At 41.9% G+C, this 17,315-nt stretch overlaps 2 protein-coding genes across 2 annotated transcripts; both read right to left on the bottom strand.

Moving 5' to 3' along the window:
- Nucleotides 1-1,934: 1,934 nt before the first annotated feature.
- Nucleotides 1,935-3,469, bottom strand: LOC115190660 (erythroblast NAD(P)(+)--arginine ADP-ribosyltransferase-like). Its single transcript, XM_029748811.1, has 3 exons — nucleotides 3,338-3,469; nucleotides 3,035-3,123; nucleotides 1,935-2,757 (listed from the first exon to the last, which is right to left on the bottom strand). The coding sequence occupies exons 2-3, from the start codon at nucleotides 3,110-3,112 to the stop codon at nucleotides 2,005-2,007; spliced, it is 831 nt and encodes a 276-aa protein (XP_029604671.1). The 5' UTR covers nucleotides 3,113-3,123; nucleotides 3,338-3,469; the 3' UTR covers nucleotides 1,935-2,004.
- A 4,620-nt stretch (nucleotides 3,470-8,089) lies between these two features.
- Nucleotides 8,090-9,760, bottom strand: LOC115190644 (ecto-ADP-ribosyltransferase 5). The gene is made up of 3 exons (XM_029748810.1): nucleotides 9,636-9,760; nucleotides 9,263-9,354; nucleotides 8,090-9,053 (listed from the first exon to the last, which is right to left on the bottom strand). Exons 2-3 carry the CDS (start codon nucleotides 9,338-9,340, stop codon nucleotides 8,319-8,321), a joined length of 813 nt encoding a protein of 270 aa, XP_029604670.1. The 5' UTR covers nucleotides 9,341-9,354; nucleotides 9,636-9,760; the 3' UTR covers nucleotides 8,090-8,318.
- Between the last annotated feature and the right edge of the window lie 7,555 nt (nucleotides 9,761-17,315).

Raw genomic sequence — 17,315 nt, 5'->3', positions numbered from 1 at the left:
ACTCGTGACCATCCCCTTCACACCACTTGAACAATTTCAGGCTTATTCACTGTTTGTTCAGAGCTTAATCAGGTGCAGTCCAGGACCAGGGTTGTGGACCAATGACCTGCCGGCCAATTTCCATTTACAACTAACGTGCCACTTCAGTTTAAGTCTCGTTCATACCCCACAAACTCTTGTGCCTGTCTAGTTACTGGTTTGTTTCAGAATAACGTTATACGTTGGGCTCATTCCTCTGTCCTTTTCTGGACATCAGAGGCTGACTTCTCCTTCTGCCTGGACAGGTGTATTGACACAAGGCGTATGGCTCATCTTGATAACGTACTATAGGATAGGGTCATTACCATATTGCTCTTCACATGAGCCATTGCTGTTGAGTGGTTGTAAGTCTACTCTGGCCAACGCTTCTAGGCTCCCCCTTACATCCCCCCAATACAATACCACAAACAACAGGCCTTGGGTCTATTTAAGACACTCCTGATGTAATGGAATGTCATTCCTTGAGCACTACAGATACTGTCATGTCCCTAGTGCTATTTAAATCTCATATGTATTTACTCTACTGTAACTGGTATACACTTTTAAAGAAGACTGTGGCTTTAAGGCCTTTGATGAGTTGATGATATGTTGAATTGAGTGTTTTTATTGCTGGGCTGGAATAATAGCCTGCATCTGTAGCTCTCCAGGACTAGAGGTGGTTACCACTGATGTAGAGAAGAGAGAGGTAGCTGAAAATAGTCGGTCTGTTTTATGCATGAAATGCTGCTCCCCTCTGGTAGTTGTGGAGAATGCACAATGTAATCACTTGTTGCCGGTGGACTTTGAATCCCATAGAACTGCTTTAATTGTGCTCAGTGATGCTTTATTGATGCTGCAGGACAAGTGCTCAAAATATATGATAAAAACATAATTAAATATAAATTACACCACATTAGTGAATACATGTTTCTATATAGACACAGTAAATGCTACAATACATTGTTACAGTAAATTCTACAGTTGTCATATCCGTCGTAAGGATTGGACCAAGGCGCAGTGGGTAAAGTGCTCATCTTCTTAATTTATTAGAAATAACACTTAAACAAAAGAAACAAATGACGAAGCAGTCCCATAAGGTGCACAGACTATACAGGAAATAACCACCCACAAAACACAAGTGAAACAAACACAACTAAATATGGCCTCCAATTAGAGACAATGACAACCAACTGCCTCTAATTGGAGGTCATTGCCAAAAACCAACAGAGCTAGAAAACTAGAATAAACATAGAACAAAAGCACCAAAACACACAGAAGCAACACCCCCCCACGCCCTGACCATACTACAATGCCAAATTAACCCTTTTACTGGTCAGGACGTGACAACAGTACATATAGTCACAGTAAATACTACAGTAAATATAGTTACATTAAATGCTACAGTAATTAGTTACAGTAAAGTATACAGTAAATAGAGTTACAATAAATGCTACAGTACAAATTGTTACAGTAAATGCTACAGTACATGTAGTTACAGTAAATGCTACAGCAAATATAGTTACAGTAAATGCTATGTATGACCAGACCTGGGTTCAAATACTGTTTTAAATCTTTCAAATAGTTTGAGCGTTTCATTTAACCTGCCTGGAGTGCCAGATGGGCAGCGTTTGCACTTTGGGGACTGTTCTATTGGTTCCATTGCAATAGGCAAGCTGAATTAAACACAGTTTAAGTATTTGAAAATGTTTCAAATAGTATTTGAACCCAGGTGTGTATATAACCTATGATGAAGTTGCTGGTAGCAGGATTTCTATATTAGATTTCTCCCTGTGTGGGCATTACATTATGGAGCTAAGGACCTGGCAGAAGAAGAACAATGTGAATATACAGTATATAATACAGGTCTACAGTGATGGGGGAATCCACAGGGAACAACCATGCATAAGCAACCCAGCCTGTTTCATTTCACTCTCTGAATGAGAGAGAGGTTCATTGACTAACAGACAGTTCGACTGCTGTATTTTCCTAAACAGCTTTACAATTCAGATTGTACTGGAACCCTACACTCTCCAGTTTGAAGAGAGATTTACAGTTAAGAACATTCTGGCCTTTTTCCTGTTTGGTAATTTTGAACATCTCAAAAGGTGGTATCAACACCTCCTTCTCCTGTTCTCCCAACACTGGGTAGGACTTGAGATAAGCTCCTGCACATGTCTTTATCTCAAAGCAGGAATTCTCTCCAAATGATTGACTAATTCCCTTGTCAAGAGAGCTCGAGGCAAAGAAGCCAAATCTGATTAGTTGGTTAACTTCACCGCCAAACTCCATGTTGGTTCTCCGGTATGTGGTGTGACAGCCCAGTTGGTTTTCTTTCAGGAGGCGGAGAGCATCAGTCAGCAGGAAATGCAGGGAGTGGAACTGGAAGGAGGTGGTGTACTCTGTTCTATTGCTCCGGACTGCTTGGTTGAACACTGGGTATATCTTAGTTTGACCTCCTGAGTAAGCACAGATAGCCTTGATATGATCATGTGTAAGTTTGGCTTTAGAATTGTACTTGGACTTGTCCTTTTGGAATCGTTGCTTCACATTTTTAGCACATCCTTCTGCCTTCATCCAGGCTTGTTTGAAGATCCCTACATTTCTAATTTCATGTTCCAGATATTCCTTCTGCACCTTGTTGTGCATTTGTTCAGTGCAGCCATTATACATGTCGTCAACACAGTAAGGGACCATGTCTAACAGTATGCTGGAATTGAGACCGGGCCGACGGAGATGAACCTTCAGAGAATAAGGAGGGGAAAAACAGCTCAAAAAACAAGAGGAATGGTTTATGAAAACGTTTAACTGTAGTGATCTTGTTCACAGATGAATTATAGCACCACCATATGCTGGTAATACCCTTTCATAACAAGGTTCTCATCTCAAAATCCTATAGTTCTACAGAACAAACAGAAGTTGATGCTGGATAGTGAGCAATGCTGAAAAGGCCTATGTGCTAAAACACTTCCAGAAGTAATCTTCTAGTTCTATGTTCCAGATTGAGAGATCATTTTACCATCTTGGAGTCCACACCCAGAGTCCAATCATGGAAGACACACAGTACAGCAAAGGTCAGGATGATTTCTCTCCTCATGACTTCAACACCTGTAGTAAAACAACATGTACAGGAGACAAATACCAATCAGCATAACAGTACCCAGCAGGATACAACATAGCTTTGATATTATTCACTTTTAATAAATAGAAAAATAGGATTATTTGCAATAGCACCATATAGGAGCTGATAGTAAACAAACATACTGGCAATCATTATATTCATTATACAAATAGCTTATAATGATCTGGTAGTTGAACTTACCAGACTGGAGCACGACATAGGTTGTTTTGTATTGTTCAGCTTCAGGACTTGTGTTTTGCAGACTGTCTGATAAGATCTACTTATACCAGGTGAGAGAAATTACTTTACAAGCAGACATAACCACAAACCATTCTCCCACACTGAAGCACCAAGATAATACGTGAACAAAGTCATGCAGACCTTGTGTGATCAGTCAGTTGTCATGGTCACAGTCTCTCAGGTTGTGTGACTGGTTATGACCTCACTGGATGAGTTCCAGGATTTTTCAGTAGCACGTAGGGGTTGGCAAGACAGCATAAACATATCTGGAACTCATCCATTGACGTCACTACCAGTCACACAACCTGAGAGACTGTGACCATGACAACTGACTGACCACATGGTGCAGGGGCTGACTAGCTGTTTCCCCTCTAACAGGTATATTTTTCTGATATTTTCCCCTCAGAACCCACAATAAAGTTTGAGGCCCTCTTGAAGGTGTGAAACCGTCACTATCAGCCTGAGTTTGGTGCAAACCACAACCACAATACAAACAACCTGACAAATATAAATGTCATTCAGACTCCCAGATGTAACTATGCAGGTGTCATCATTACTGTATAAGATACTTATTATAATTTCCATCTCTTAGAGACATGTTTTATAGTAGTGTCAAAGCAACAGTTAGTGTCAAAGTAACCTGTGGATAGACAGTAGATGTTATGACAGTTAACCTGTGGATATACAGTAGATGTTATGACAGTTAGCTGTGGATAGACAGTAGATGTTATGACAGTTACTCTGTGGATAGAAAGTAGATGTAATAACAGTTAACCTGTGGATAGACAGTAGATGTTATGACAGTTACCTGTGGATAGACAGTAGATGTTATGACAGTTACCTGTGGATAGACAGTAGATGTTATGACAGTTAACCTGTGGATAGACAGTAGAAGTTATGACAGTTTGCCTGTGGATAGACAGTACATTTTATGACAGTTTGCCTGTGGATAGACAGTACATTTTATGACAGTTTGCCTGTGGATAGACAGTACATTTTATGACAGTTAACCTGTGGATAGACAGTAGATGGTATGACAGTTAACCTGTGGATAGACAGTAGATGTTATGACAGTTAACCTGTGGATAGACAGTAGATGTTATGAAAGTTAGCTGTGGATAGACAGTAGATGTTATGAAAGTTAGCTGTGGATAGACAGTAGATGGTATGACAGTTAACCTGTGGATAGACAGTATGATGCTCATTTGTTGCTGCATGCAACTCAACTGCAATATAGTTGGCCTGGAACGAGACACCTCTCTACTCATTGTGGTTGATAGATTGAGCTGTACTGAGCTCTGACCTCACAGATACAGGAAACTACTAACCCTGCTGCTGCTCTCCCTCCCATCTCACTCTGACAGAATCAGTTTCCTCTTCTCTGGTTTTCCAGTCTACTTGTTAATGTTTGGCCTCAAGTCTATTTCAAAGTCATGACTAAGTGTTACTTCTCTGTAAAACTATATCTATAACTATGATTCATTTTAAAGTCAACAATAGGTTTTTCTATATGTCCTACCTGCATGTAAGTGGAATGACAGTGTTGATCAGATGAGCCACTTCAGCTTCCTATTTGAGGTGTAAGTTGCTAGGGTGTGCTGCTGCTGCTTACCATTTTAAACCAATCAGAGAACAACTTGAGAACTAGTGGAGTTGCTTTTAGTGAGATACATTTACATTTAAGTCATTTAGCAGACGCTCTTATCCAGAGATGTAATATTATCTTCTGTAGGTTTATATCAGATTTACATGTGGTGGGCAAGAGGACAGGAGCTGTAATATATATCTTCTGTAGGTTTATACCAGATTTACACATAGTGGATAAAGAGGACAGGAGCTGTAATATATATCTTCTGTAGGTTTATACCAGATTTACACATAGTGGGTAAAGAGGACAGAAGATATAATATTGCTCAATGCTTTTCTTTGCTGGTTTTAAGTTATAGTGCACATGACAACAAATCAGAACTTACGACCAGAGACGGCATGAAAATAGGGGGAACAGGGGCACGTGTCACCTCACATTTGTCCTGTAAAAAAATACATACAGTACATTTGGAAAGTATTCAGACCCCTTGACTTTTTCCACATTATGTTACGTTACAGCCTTATTCTAAAATGGATATAAAAAAAAAACAATTCCTTGTCAATCTACACACAATAACCCATAAGGACAAACCAAAAATGGGTTTTTGAAGTTTTTGCAAATATAAAAAAAAATAACAACTGAAATATAACATTGACATAAGTATTCAGACCTTTTACTCAGTACTTTGTTGAAGCACCTTTGGCAGCGATTACAGCCTCGAGTCTTTTTGGTTATGATGCTACAAGCTTGGCACACCTGTATTTGGGGAGTTTCTCCCATTCTTCTCTGCAGATCCTCTCAAGCTCTGTCAGGTTGGATGGGGAGCGTCACTCCACAGTTATTTTCAGGACTCTCCAGAGATGTTGATCGGGTTCAAGTCGGGGCTCTGGCTGGCCCACTCAAGGACATTCAGAGACAGGTCCTGAAGCCACTCCTGCATTGTCTTGGCTGTGTGCTTAGTGTCGTTGTCCTATTGGAAGGTGAACCTTTGCCCCAGTCTGAGGCCCTAAGCACTCAGGAACAGGTTATCATCAATGATCTCTCTGTACTTTGCTCCGTTCATCTTTCCCTCAATACTGACTAGTCTCCCAGTCCCTGCTGCTGAAAAATATCCCCACAGCATGATGCTGCCACCACTATGCTTCACCGTAGGGATGGTGCCAGTTTTCCTCCAGACGTGACGGTTGGCATTCATGCCAGAGTTCAATCTTGATTTCATCATACCAGAGAATCTTGTTTCGCATGGTCAGAGTCCTTTAGGTGCCTTTTGGCAAACTCCAAGCGGGCTATCATGTGGCTTTTACTGAGGAGTGACTTCCATCTGGCCTGACTGGTGGAGTGCTGAAGAGATGGTTGTGCTTCTGGAAGGTTCTCCCATCTCCACAGAGGAACTCTAGAGCTCTGTCAGAGTGACCATCGGGTTCTTGGTCACCTCCCTGACCAAGGCCCTTCTCCCCGATTGCTCAGTTTGGCCAGGCAACTTGCTCTAGGAAGAGACTTGGTGGTTCCAATCTTCTATGATGGAGGCCACTGTGTTCTTGGGGACATTCAATGGTCCAGACATTTTTTGGTACCCTTCCCCAGATTTGTGCCTCGACACAATCCTGTCTCGGAGCTCTACAGACAATCCCTTCGACCTCGTGGCTTGGTGTTTGCTCTGACATGCACTGTCAACTGAGGGGCCTTATATAGACAGGTGTGTGCCTTTCCAAATCATGTCCAATCAATTTAATTTACCACAGGTGGACTCCAATTAAGTTGTAGAAACATCTCAAGGATGATCAATGGAAACAGGATGCACCTGAGTTCAATTTCGAGTCTCATAGAAGGGGTCTGAATACTTATGTAAATAAGGTATTTCAGTTTTTTTGTTATAATAAATTTGCAAACATTTCTAAAAACCTGTTTTTGCTTTGTCATTATGAGTCATTGTGTGTAGATTGATGAGGATTTTTTAAAATCCATTTTAGAATAAGGCTGTATCGTAACAAAATGAGGAAAAAGTCAAGGGTCTGAATACTTTGCGAAGGCACTGTATGCATTTGTTTTTTCTCTCTGTAAAACGACCTATGACAATTTAAGAATTTGGCTTTAGCTAGCCCAGATAGGTAGGGCTCCTAAGTGGCGCAGCGGTCTAAGGCACTGCATATTAGTGTTAGATGCGTCACTACAGACACCCTGGTTCGAATCCAAGCTGTATCACAACCGGGTGGCGCACAATTGGCCCAGTGTTGTCTGGGATTGGCCGGTGTAGGCTGTCATCGTAAATAAGAATTTGTTCTTAACTGACTTGCCTAGTTAAATTAAAAACCTCATACTGTAACTAGCTACCAAGAAACCATTTCAGGCTATCAAGTTATTATTATTTTTACATAGAATTAAGAGCAATGATTATGGCTATAGATTGCAGGAATAATCTCACAATGCATGGATAGGTGTTCAACGTATCAGTTAACCACATCTTATAATATAGGAAACTGATTCCCGATTACGCAGTCGATGACTTTACCAGCAGCCATTAGATAATGGCTGCAGCCTGTTTTCAATATAATTGTCCTGGAATGAGACCATTCTCTCCTTGTTGTTGTTGATAGATTGAGTGGTACTAAGCTCTGACTTCACAGACACAGGAAACTACTAACCCTGCTACTGTTCTCCCTCCCATCTCACTCTGACATCACAGATACAGGAAACTACGAACCCTGCTACTGTTCTCCCTCCCATCTCACTCTGACCTCACAGACACAGGAAACTACTAACCCTGCTACTGTTCTCCCTCCCATCTCACTCTGACCTCACAGACACAGGAAACTACTAACCCTGCTACTGTTCTCCCTCCCTCCCTCCCTCCAATTAATTTCAAAGCCATGACTAAGTGTCATTACATTGTACAACTACTGTATGTTGAATAATAGGTGAAGAATGACCACGTTATCAACAATCTCACTCAGATGGGATGATTGAAGCTTCAGGTTATCTTTGGCTATATCTTTATTTAAATCTGAGTATCTTTGTAGCCCATTCTAATTATTACCTGAGAACAAACACATTTTCTTCAAGTGAGATGAAATTAATCTCTTTATAATGGATGTGTAGGTAGTGGATAAATAGGACATGAGATGTAATATTGTTGAATGCTTTTCATTATAGGTTTTTAGCAAAAGCTGCAGTTCACATGACAACAAATGCAAATTCACTGGCAGAAGAAATGTTAACAATCTAAGCAAACAATGTGGGAAACATTTATAACAGGACAGATCTGACAATCTGAAAGTGGATGGGGATGACGGGTTGAAATAAAATCTGCATTTTATATTTGACTGAAAGCAGAACAGCCGTGTTGCTGTTTTGATTTTACTCTCCTTGGTGTGGTCCAACCATCTGGCATTTCAGGTTACTTTTTCCTTTCTTAGTACTTTCCAGTTTGTAGACGACGTCACACCAGAGGTCTTTCTTGTCTTTTTTTTGCATCACCTTGGTGATTTTGAACACCTCGTAGGGGGGAATCAGGACCTCCCTCTCATGAGCCATCTGAGAGTACCCCCACAGTTGGGCACCAAAGTAGGTAGTGATCTCAAAACAGGAGCGAGTTCCAAAGCGTTCACCGGCGATTTTCTTGTCTAAAGAGCTTGATATGAACTGTCCGAATCGCATTTCAGTATTTCGGACACCGTGGAAAGACAGGTTGGTTCCTCGGAAGGTTTGGAAACGCTTATTGTTTGTGTTCAGGATTCGTAAGGCATTGGTCAGAAGGAAGTGCAGGGAGTGGTACTTGAATGTTGTGCTGTAGTTCTTCTTTTGGGTACGAGTGGCCTCGTTGAATGACTTGTACATTTGGGAGTATTCAGTCACATACACCTGGATTGCCAGGGAATAGTTTTTAGACAGTGCTTTGTTCGGTTTGTAACGGGCCTCAGCATCGGTCCAAGCCTGGTTGAAATCTTTGTTATTTAGTCTCTCTGTTTGCAGGTAATAGTCACGCACCTTCCTGAACATCTTCTTCTCACAGCCCTTGTAGGAGTCATCAACAGAGTCTGGAGCCATGTTTAAAGGGATGTTGGATTTTAGACCATGCAGAGGGAGACTGACCTATAGTGAATGGAGAGAGAAAAATAGACAAACAGGTATGAAACAAGAAAATGCAAATAAAATTATGATGAGAGACAAAACGTAAGGCTGGCCATCAGTCATAATGTCTTCACAAACTTTGTCCATACTAAACTTTTGCCTGTTATTTTGATCATTTAATCACTCTCTCTCTCATATTCAAATGCACTCAAAATAGGGTTGTATCTTACCATCTTTGTGTCCACACCCGGAGTCCAAGCATAGAAGACACACAGCACAGTAAAGGTTAGGATGTTGTCTCTCTCCATGACTTCAACAGCACCTGTAGTAAAACAACATGGATAGGAGACCATACCAATCAGCATAACAATACCCAACATGATAAAACATAGCTTTGATATGATCAACTATTTAAAAATTGATATGAGTTACTGCAATGCCACCATTTAATGAAGCCGTATCGTACCGAGATTACAATGAGGTTTACAGTATTTTTGGCACTTTGTACAACGATTTAGCACTACGACAATGTCACCCTGTATCTTATATCCACTGTTGTTGTAACATCTTATCAGAATATAAAGATAGTTTAGCTGGACTTACCAGACTGGAGCACGATAGAGGTAGTTATGTATTGTTCAGCTTCAGGACGTGTTTTTGCACACTACTTGCTACTTATACCTGGTCAGAGATCTGACTTTACAAGCAGACATGACCACAAACCCTGTTCCCACACTGAAGCACCAAGATAATACATGCACAAAGTCATGCAGATCTTCATGTCTGCACATGTACACATGCATGAGAATGTACACAGCTCTTCCTTGGTTCACCACAGGGCCATTTTCAACTAAAAGTGATGCTGCTGATAGAGTTAACGTTCCCCCTTTCTGTCTTTCTGACGCTCCCCTAGACCCCAAATCAACCACTGCACCGTGTGGTCAGTTGTCATGTTCACAGTCTCTCAGGTTGTGTGACTGGTAATGACATCACTGGATGAGTTCCAGACATTTCTCAGTAACACGTAGGAGTTGGCAAGACAGCACAATTCTTATTTTCGGGTATTTTCCCCCTCAGAACCCAGACTAAAGTTTGAGACCCTCTTGATGGTGTGACAGAGTCCTCATCAGACTGAGTCTGGTGCAAACCACAACACAAACAACCTGACAAAGATAAATTCAGTTTCCCAGATGTAACTATATAGGTGTCATCATTACTGTATAAGAAATTCATGATCATTTCCATCTCTTAGAGATATTGTGTTTTATAGTGGTGTCAAAACAAGTGTCAAAGTAACCTGTGGATAGACAGTAGATGTTATGACAGTTAACCTGTGGATAGACAGTAGATGTTATGACAGTTAACCTGTGGATAGACAGTAGATGTTATGACAGTTCACTGCCACCCTATGACCTCTGTTGTCTCTGCCAGTCAACAAGATGGCTGCTGAAAGCTTCCTTCATAACCAAGTCCGGCCCCCTCTCTCCTCCAACACTACTCATGATGTTGGCCACGTTCCAGGCTGACTACATTGAAGTCGCCTGCCAGATCTCACAACTCCTGGATTACTGTTTAACATATCAGTTAACCACATCATATGGTATAGCGATCTGATGCTCATTTGTCGTAGCGTCAAACTCAACAGCAATATAGTTGTCCTGGAACGAGACCGTTCTCTCCTTGTTGTGGTTGATAGATTGAGCATTACTGAGCTCTGACATCAGACACAGGAAACTACTAACCCTGACAGTGTTGATCAGATTAGCCACAGAGCTTTTAGCTTCCTATTTGAGGTGTTTGTTGCTAAGGGGTGCTACTGCTTACAATTTTAAACCAATCAGAGAACAACCTGAGACCTAGTGGAGTTGCTTTTTAATGAGATGTAAAATATATCTTCTGTAGATTTACAACAGATTTACACATGGTGGGTAAAGTGGACAGGAGATGTAATATTATCTTCTGTAGATTTACACCAGATTTACACATGGTGGGTAAAGAGGACAGGAGATATAATATTACTCAATGCTTTCTTTGTTTTTTTACACACATTCTAGTGCACATGACAACAAAACAGAACGTGTCATGGGGCACGTGCACCCTCACATTTGTCCTGTAAAACAAAAATAAATATACAGTACCTGTCAAAAGTTTGGGTACACCTACTCATTCAAAGGGTTTTCTTTATTTTTACTAATTTCTACATTGTAGAATAATGGTGAAGACATCAACACTACAAAATAACATGTAATCATGTACATGTAGTAACCAAAAGTGTTAAATCAAAATATATTTTATATTTGAGATTCTTCAAAGCAGCCAACCTTTGCCTTGATGACAGCTTACACTCTCTTGTGCGTATGTATGGTCAAAAGACTATACATTACCCGCGCCTAGCTAGGACTCCCTCCCACCCGAAGGCCCAACTTCCTGCCTTTATCCCATCACTAACACACTTACCACAGTACAATGAATGGGCAATTATATATATATATACACACACACACACATAAATGGAGCTCTGAATGTTCTGTCTTTTATACAAATATGTCTAAACCAGCTTTAACTAGACTCTACTAAACATACATTCTACCAAACTAGTATCTCCCTACACTACTTCAAATGAACTATGATTTGCATATGTAAGTAGCCTTGTCTGAGCCAGAACAGCAAGAGGCCATCTTCTGTAACATGAAGAAGCTTGATGTACAAGTACGCCCCCTGGACAGGATGCTAGTACTTAAGGCCTTGTCCCCTGTTAGAGCCAAATAGCCAATTTGTATTTGTATGCAATAACCAGAGCATTATTAGTTGTATTATTAGTGTGAAGCCATTACTGGAGATGAATACCCCCCTTGCGGCCGGCGCAGTGGCTACAGGAGGAGGAAAGGTTATTTGAGGGAGGAAGTCGGGCCTTGGTTAGACGGGGGAGTGGTATAGTTTTTTGACCGCACTTGCTCGCACTTATTTCTTGAATTTACTGCACACAATATTAAATCAAATTTATTTAGATAGCCATTCGTACATCAGCTGAAATCTCAAAGTGCTGTACAGAAACCCAGCCTAAAACCCCAAACAGCAAGCAATGCATGTGAAAGAAGCACGGTGGCTAGGAAAAACTCCCTAGGAAAAACTCCCTAGAAAGGCCAAAAACCTAGGAAGAAACCTAGAGAGGAACCAGGCTATGAGGGGTGGCCAGTCCTCTTCTGGCTGTGCCGGGTGGATATTATAACAGAACATGGTCAAGATGTTAAAATGTTCATAAATGACCAGCATGGTCAAATAATAATAATCATAGTAGTTGTCGAGGGTGCAACAAGCACGTCCGGTGAACAGGTCAGGGTTCCATAGCCGCAGGCAGAACAGTTGAAACTGGAGCAGCAGCATGGCCAGGTGGACTGGGGACAGCAAGGAGTCATCATGCCAGGTAGTCCTGAGGCATGGTCCTAGGGCTCAGGTCCTCCGAGAGAAAGAAAGAAAGAGAGAAAGAGAGAATTAGAGAAAGCATATTTAAATTCACACAGGACACCGGATAAGACAAGAGAAATACTCCAGATGTAACAGACTGACCCTAGCCCCCCGACACATAAACTACTGCGGCCTTCATTTATTGCCTTATAAGTTATTAGAATTAGAGGAATTATAAGGAACATTTTCGTTCCCCCATCTTTTATATTAGAAAGTCTGTAAGTTTTCTATGCTTGAACGAAGAAGCATCCTTTTGTTTGTAAACTTGCAATCCGAAGTGCCCCACTGCCATCATCTCTACGGACATGCAGTAAAGCCTGCGGTGAGTGTGTGTCCCAAATAGCCCCTCTCTCACCAGGGCAGTGGTCATATTTATTGGATGGAATAGAGAAAATATGCCATTACTTCCCGAATCCATCTTTTGAGTGCAGAGTGCCAAGCAGAGAGTTTTTGGGATGACTCAACTCCCTTTCAGTCTCAGGGCGGACACCGAGTTGGTTTTGTGTATAATAGCCATTTCATAGAACTTGTGTCTGAATGCTCATATTCCACACGTAATGTTTTGCTTTACTCCACCACCTTATAAGACAGGTTTCGGCAACCCTGTTCCAGGAGTGCCCCAGGTACTGCAGGGGTTTGTTCCAACTAGGCACCACACTGAGCTACTTAGCTAATTGATCATCTTAGTGATTTCCTAAATTCAACACACCTGGTATTCCAGGTTGTATACAGATGGGCTATGAACAGGTGCAGTGATCTGTGAGCTGCTCTGACAGCTGGTGCTTAAAGCTAGTGAGGGAGATGGGAATCTCCAGCTTCAGTGATTTTTGCAGTTCGTTCCAGTCAGTGGCAGCAGAGAACTGGAAGGAAAGGCGACCAAAGGAGGAATTGGCTTTGGGGGTGACCAGTGTGATATACCTGCTGGAGCGCATGCTACGAGTGGGTGCTGCTATGGTGACCAGCGAGCTGAGATAAGGCGGGGCTTGTAGATAACCTGTAGCCTAGCCAGTGGGTTTGGCGACGAGTATGAAGTGAGGGCCAGCCAACGAGAGCGTATAGGTCGCAGTGGTGGGTAGTGTATGGGGCTTTGGTGACAAAACGGATGGCACTGTGATAGACTGCATCCAGTTTGTTGAGTAGAGTGTTGGAGGCTATTTTATAGATGACATCGCCGAAGTCAAGGATCGGTAGGATGGTCAGTTTTACGAGGGTATGTTTGGCAGCGTGAGTGAAGGATGCTTTGTTGTGAAATAGGAAGCCGATTCTAGATTTAATTTTGGATTAGAGATGCTTAATGTGAGTCTGGGAAGAGAGTTTACAGTCTAGCCAGACACCTAGGTATTTGTAGTTATCCATGTATTCTAAGTCAGAGCTGTCCAGAGTAGTGATACAGGCGGGCAGGTGCAGGCAGCGATCGGTTGAATAGCATGCATTTAGTTTTATTTGGCTAATCCTCAATGCTGTTCTTTACTGGTTTTAAACAAAGCTGCAATGCATAAATAAGACATGACGTACATGCTAACGAATGGCTATTCACTGTCTGAATAAAAATAAGCAATCCAAGCTAACAATATTGGTAACAATGTCTGACTAATTACACATGACTAAGACCATTTAGTCTGAACAAATTTCAAAAACAGTGTAAAAATGTTTCGTTGCATAAAAACGTACTTTGTGGCTACAGCCCCAAAAGAGAATTTAGAATGCTTACGGAGCAATCATTGTGGGTTACCCTAGGATAGGGGGCGCCACAGCGCATTTTGGAAAAAATTCGTGCCCATTTTCAACGGCCTACTAATCAAACTCAGAAGCTAGGATATGCATATAATTAATACCTGTGGATAGAAAACACCCTAAAGTTTATAAAACTGTTTGAATGGTGTCTGTGAGTATAACAGAACTCATATGGCAGTCAAAACCCCGAGACCGATTGAACCAGGAAGTGGAATTCTGAATTGTGGACTCAACTTCACGTCATTGCCTATTATTCACACCGTGAGATATCGTTCATTGAGCACTTCCTATTGCTTCCACAAGATGTCGCCAGTCTTTACAAAGTGTTTTGAGCCTTCTACTGTCGAAACTCAGTGAATGAGACGCGTTGGAAATTGGTCACAGGGGGAGGGCCATCACCATTATGACGCCGGCGGCCCTGTCTACCCCCACCTTTGGAAACGTTTTGAAACACAATGAAATCATCCCCCTCGAATCTTATTGGCTCTCTTGTTGAAACAGGCCCTGAAGATTTATGTTATACAACGTTTGACATGCTTGAACGAACCTAAATGGGGAAAAAAATGTTTTATTTCGAAACGGCTGTAGCGCGCTCGGCAGAGTAGTTGGATACAGCATTCGGACGCGCTAACAACAGCAAGCTAATGGAACATAAAGGATGGACTTTTTCGACCGAAAATACATCTGTTGTGGACCTGGGATCCCTGGAAGTGCTTTCTGATGAAGACAACTAAAGGTAAGGGATTATTGACAATATTATACAACATTAGATGTGAAACGCGATTGATCCAAGATGGCGCCGAGCTGTATTTACTAGCTCATTTTCTGAGTATCGCATCCCCTTTTATCGCTAAGTGTGATTACCCAGTAAAGTTATTTTTAAATCTGGTATGACAGGTGCTTTCAAGAGATATTCATCTATAAATCTTAGAATGACAATATTACATTTTAAACATGTTTTCGAATAGTAATTCAGTAAATTGTAGCTCTGTTTCCCCGGATTGCATTTGACGGGAAAATAGTTAGTCAACGTCAGACGCCGATGTAAAATGCTGTTTTCATATATAAATATGAACTTTATTGAACAAAAGAATGCATGCATTGTGTAACATGATGTCCTAGGTGTGTCATCTGATGAAGTTTGTAAAAGGTTAGTGCTGCATTTAACTGTTATTTGTGATGCATGTGGTTGGTCGGAAAATGGCTATGTTGCTGCTTTTTACGATGGACTCCTCTAACATAATCTAATGATTTGCTTTTCCTGTAAAACCTTTTTTAAATCGGACGACGTGGGTCGATTCAGGAGAGGTATCTATAAAACGATATGAGACAGTCCTATATTTGAAAAAAATATATATATTAAATTTCGTTATGCTAATGTCGCTAGGAGTTTTCCCTGGATTTTGATCCCGCTGACGGGACGGGACGCTGGAGAGGTTAACCCCCAAGAGTCACTTGACATGCATCAATCTAATTAACATAATAAAAAAATCCACATCAAAATCCTCCTGTTTAACCAGAGATATCTGTTTTTGCAGGGGCTGTGTCTCAATCCATCACATCCGCCTATATCGGTCTTCCGCATCTGCGGTGGAAAGTGGCTGACCTACAGAAGTGTTTGTCAGACCAGGAACCTTTCGAAAATCGTTCTTCTCATGAAACATCTGCTCCATCCAAATGGTTTAGCCTAAAAACCCGTATGACCACTATGAAAAGGTGAGACTGACAAGCGTCAAGGGAGTTGTCTGAAGGTAACATTTTTTTTATGGAAGTATGGATGTAGTTCTGTGTCTTAGATATGGGTAAGACACTTCAAAACCTTATTCCATATGATACATTTTTTTGACTGTATGTTTTGCCATTTATGAATGTGTTATTCAGTGCATTTTTATGGGCTATAGCAGAAGACAGGGACAAAATGTATGCACAGCGACGTGAGAGACTGATCAACAACTACAGGAAGCGTTTGGTTGGTTAGCGGAATAAACTAAGTTTGAGCCTATTCCTGGAAACATTGAACCACTGTAGTTTACATCAATTTTAATTTCTAGTGGTAGCTAGAAAAGTTATATTTTAGCGTTTTAGTGTTTCAGTGAATTGTTAGTGAGGGAGGCCCTGCTCTCTTGCTTCCCCAGTTGTTTAGTTCATTTTTCATGCCAATCTCCTTTGCATTAGCGTAGCCTCTCCTGTAGCCTATCAACTATGTGTCGGTCTATCCCTGTTCTCTCCTCTCTGCACAGGCCATACAAACGCTTCACATCGCGTGGCCGCTGCCACTCTAACCTGGTGGTCCCAGCACGCACAACCCACGTGGAGTTCCAGGTCTCCGGCAGCCTCTGGAACTGCGGCCAACAAGGCAGAGTTCATCTCAGCCTATGCTACCCTCCAGTCCCTCGACTTCTTGGCGCTGACGGAAACATGGATTACCACAGAAAACACTGCTACTCCTACTGCTCTCTCCTCGTCTGACCACGGGTTCTCGCACACCCCGAGAGCATCTGGTCAGCGGGGTGGTGGCACTGGAATCCTCATCTCTCCCAAGTGGACATTCTCTCTTTCTCCCCTGACCCATCTGTCTATCTCCTCATTTGAATTCCATGCTGTCACAATCACTAGCCCATTCAAGCTTAACATCCTTACCATTTATCGCCCTCCAGGTTCCCTTGGAGAGTTCATCAATGAGCTTGACGCCTTGATAAGTTCCTTTCCTGAGGATGGCTCACCCCTCACAGTTCTGGGTGACTTTAACCTCCCTACGTCTACCTTTGACTCTCTGATTTCTCTCTGCCTCCTTCTTTCCACTCCTCTCCTCTTTTGACCTCACCCTCTCACCGTCCCCCCCTACTCACAAGGCAGGCAATTCGCTTGACCTCATCTTCACTAGATGCTGTTCTTCTACTAATCTCACTGCAACTCCCCTCCAAGTCTCCGATCACTCCCTTGTATCCTTTTCCCTCTCGCTCTCCTCCAACACTACTCACTGCCCCTACTCAGATGGTATTGCGTCGTCGCAACCTTCGCTCTCTCTCCTGCTACTCTCTCCTCTTCCATCCTATCATCTCTTCCCTCTGCTCAATCCTTCTC

The sequence above is a fragment of the Salmo trutta genome, chromosome 4 (assembly GCF_901001165.1).
Source record: "Salmo trutta chromosome 4, fSalTru1.1, whole genome shotgun sequence".
Classification (NCBI taxonomy): Eukaryota; Metazoa; Chordata; class Actinopteri; order Salmoniformes; family Salmonidae; genus Salmo; species Salmo trutta.
This window is presented reverse-complemented; position numbering and strand designations above follow the sequence as displayed.

Bases quoted from the DNA above. Each gene is read 5' to 3' on its own strand.
- LOC115190660 (XM_029748811.1), bottom strand. From the start codon at position 3,112: ATGAGGAGAGAAATCATCCTGACCTTTGCTGTACTGTGTGTCTTCCAT. The intron at 2,758-3,034 runs GTAAAATGATCT...TATTCTCTGAAG, and splicing joins TGGGTGTGGACTCCAAGATG to GTTCATCTCCGTCGGCCCGG.
- LOC115190644 (XM_029748810.1), bottom strand. From the start codon at position 9,340: ATGGAGAGAGACAACATCCTAACCTTTACTGTGCTGTGTGTCTTCTAT. The intron at 9,054-9,262 runs GTAAGATACAAC...CATTCACTATAG, and splicing joins CGGGTGTGGACACAAAGATG to GTCAGTCTCCCTCTGCATGG.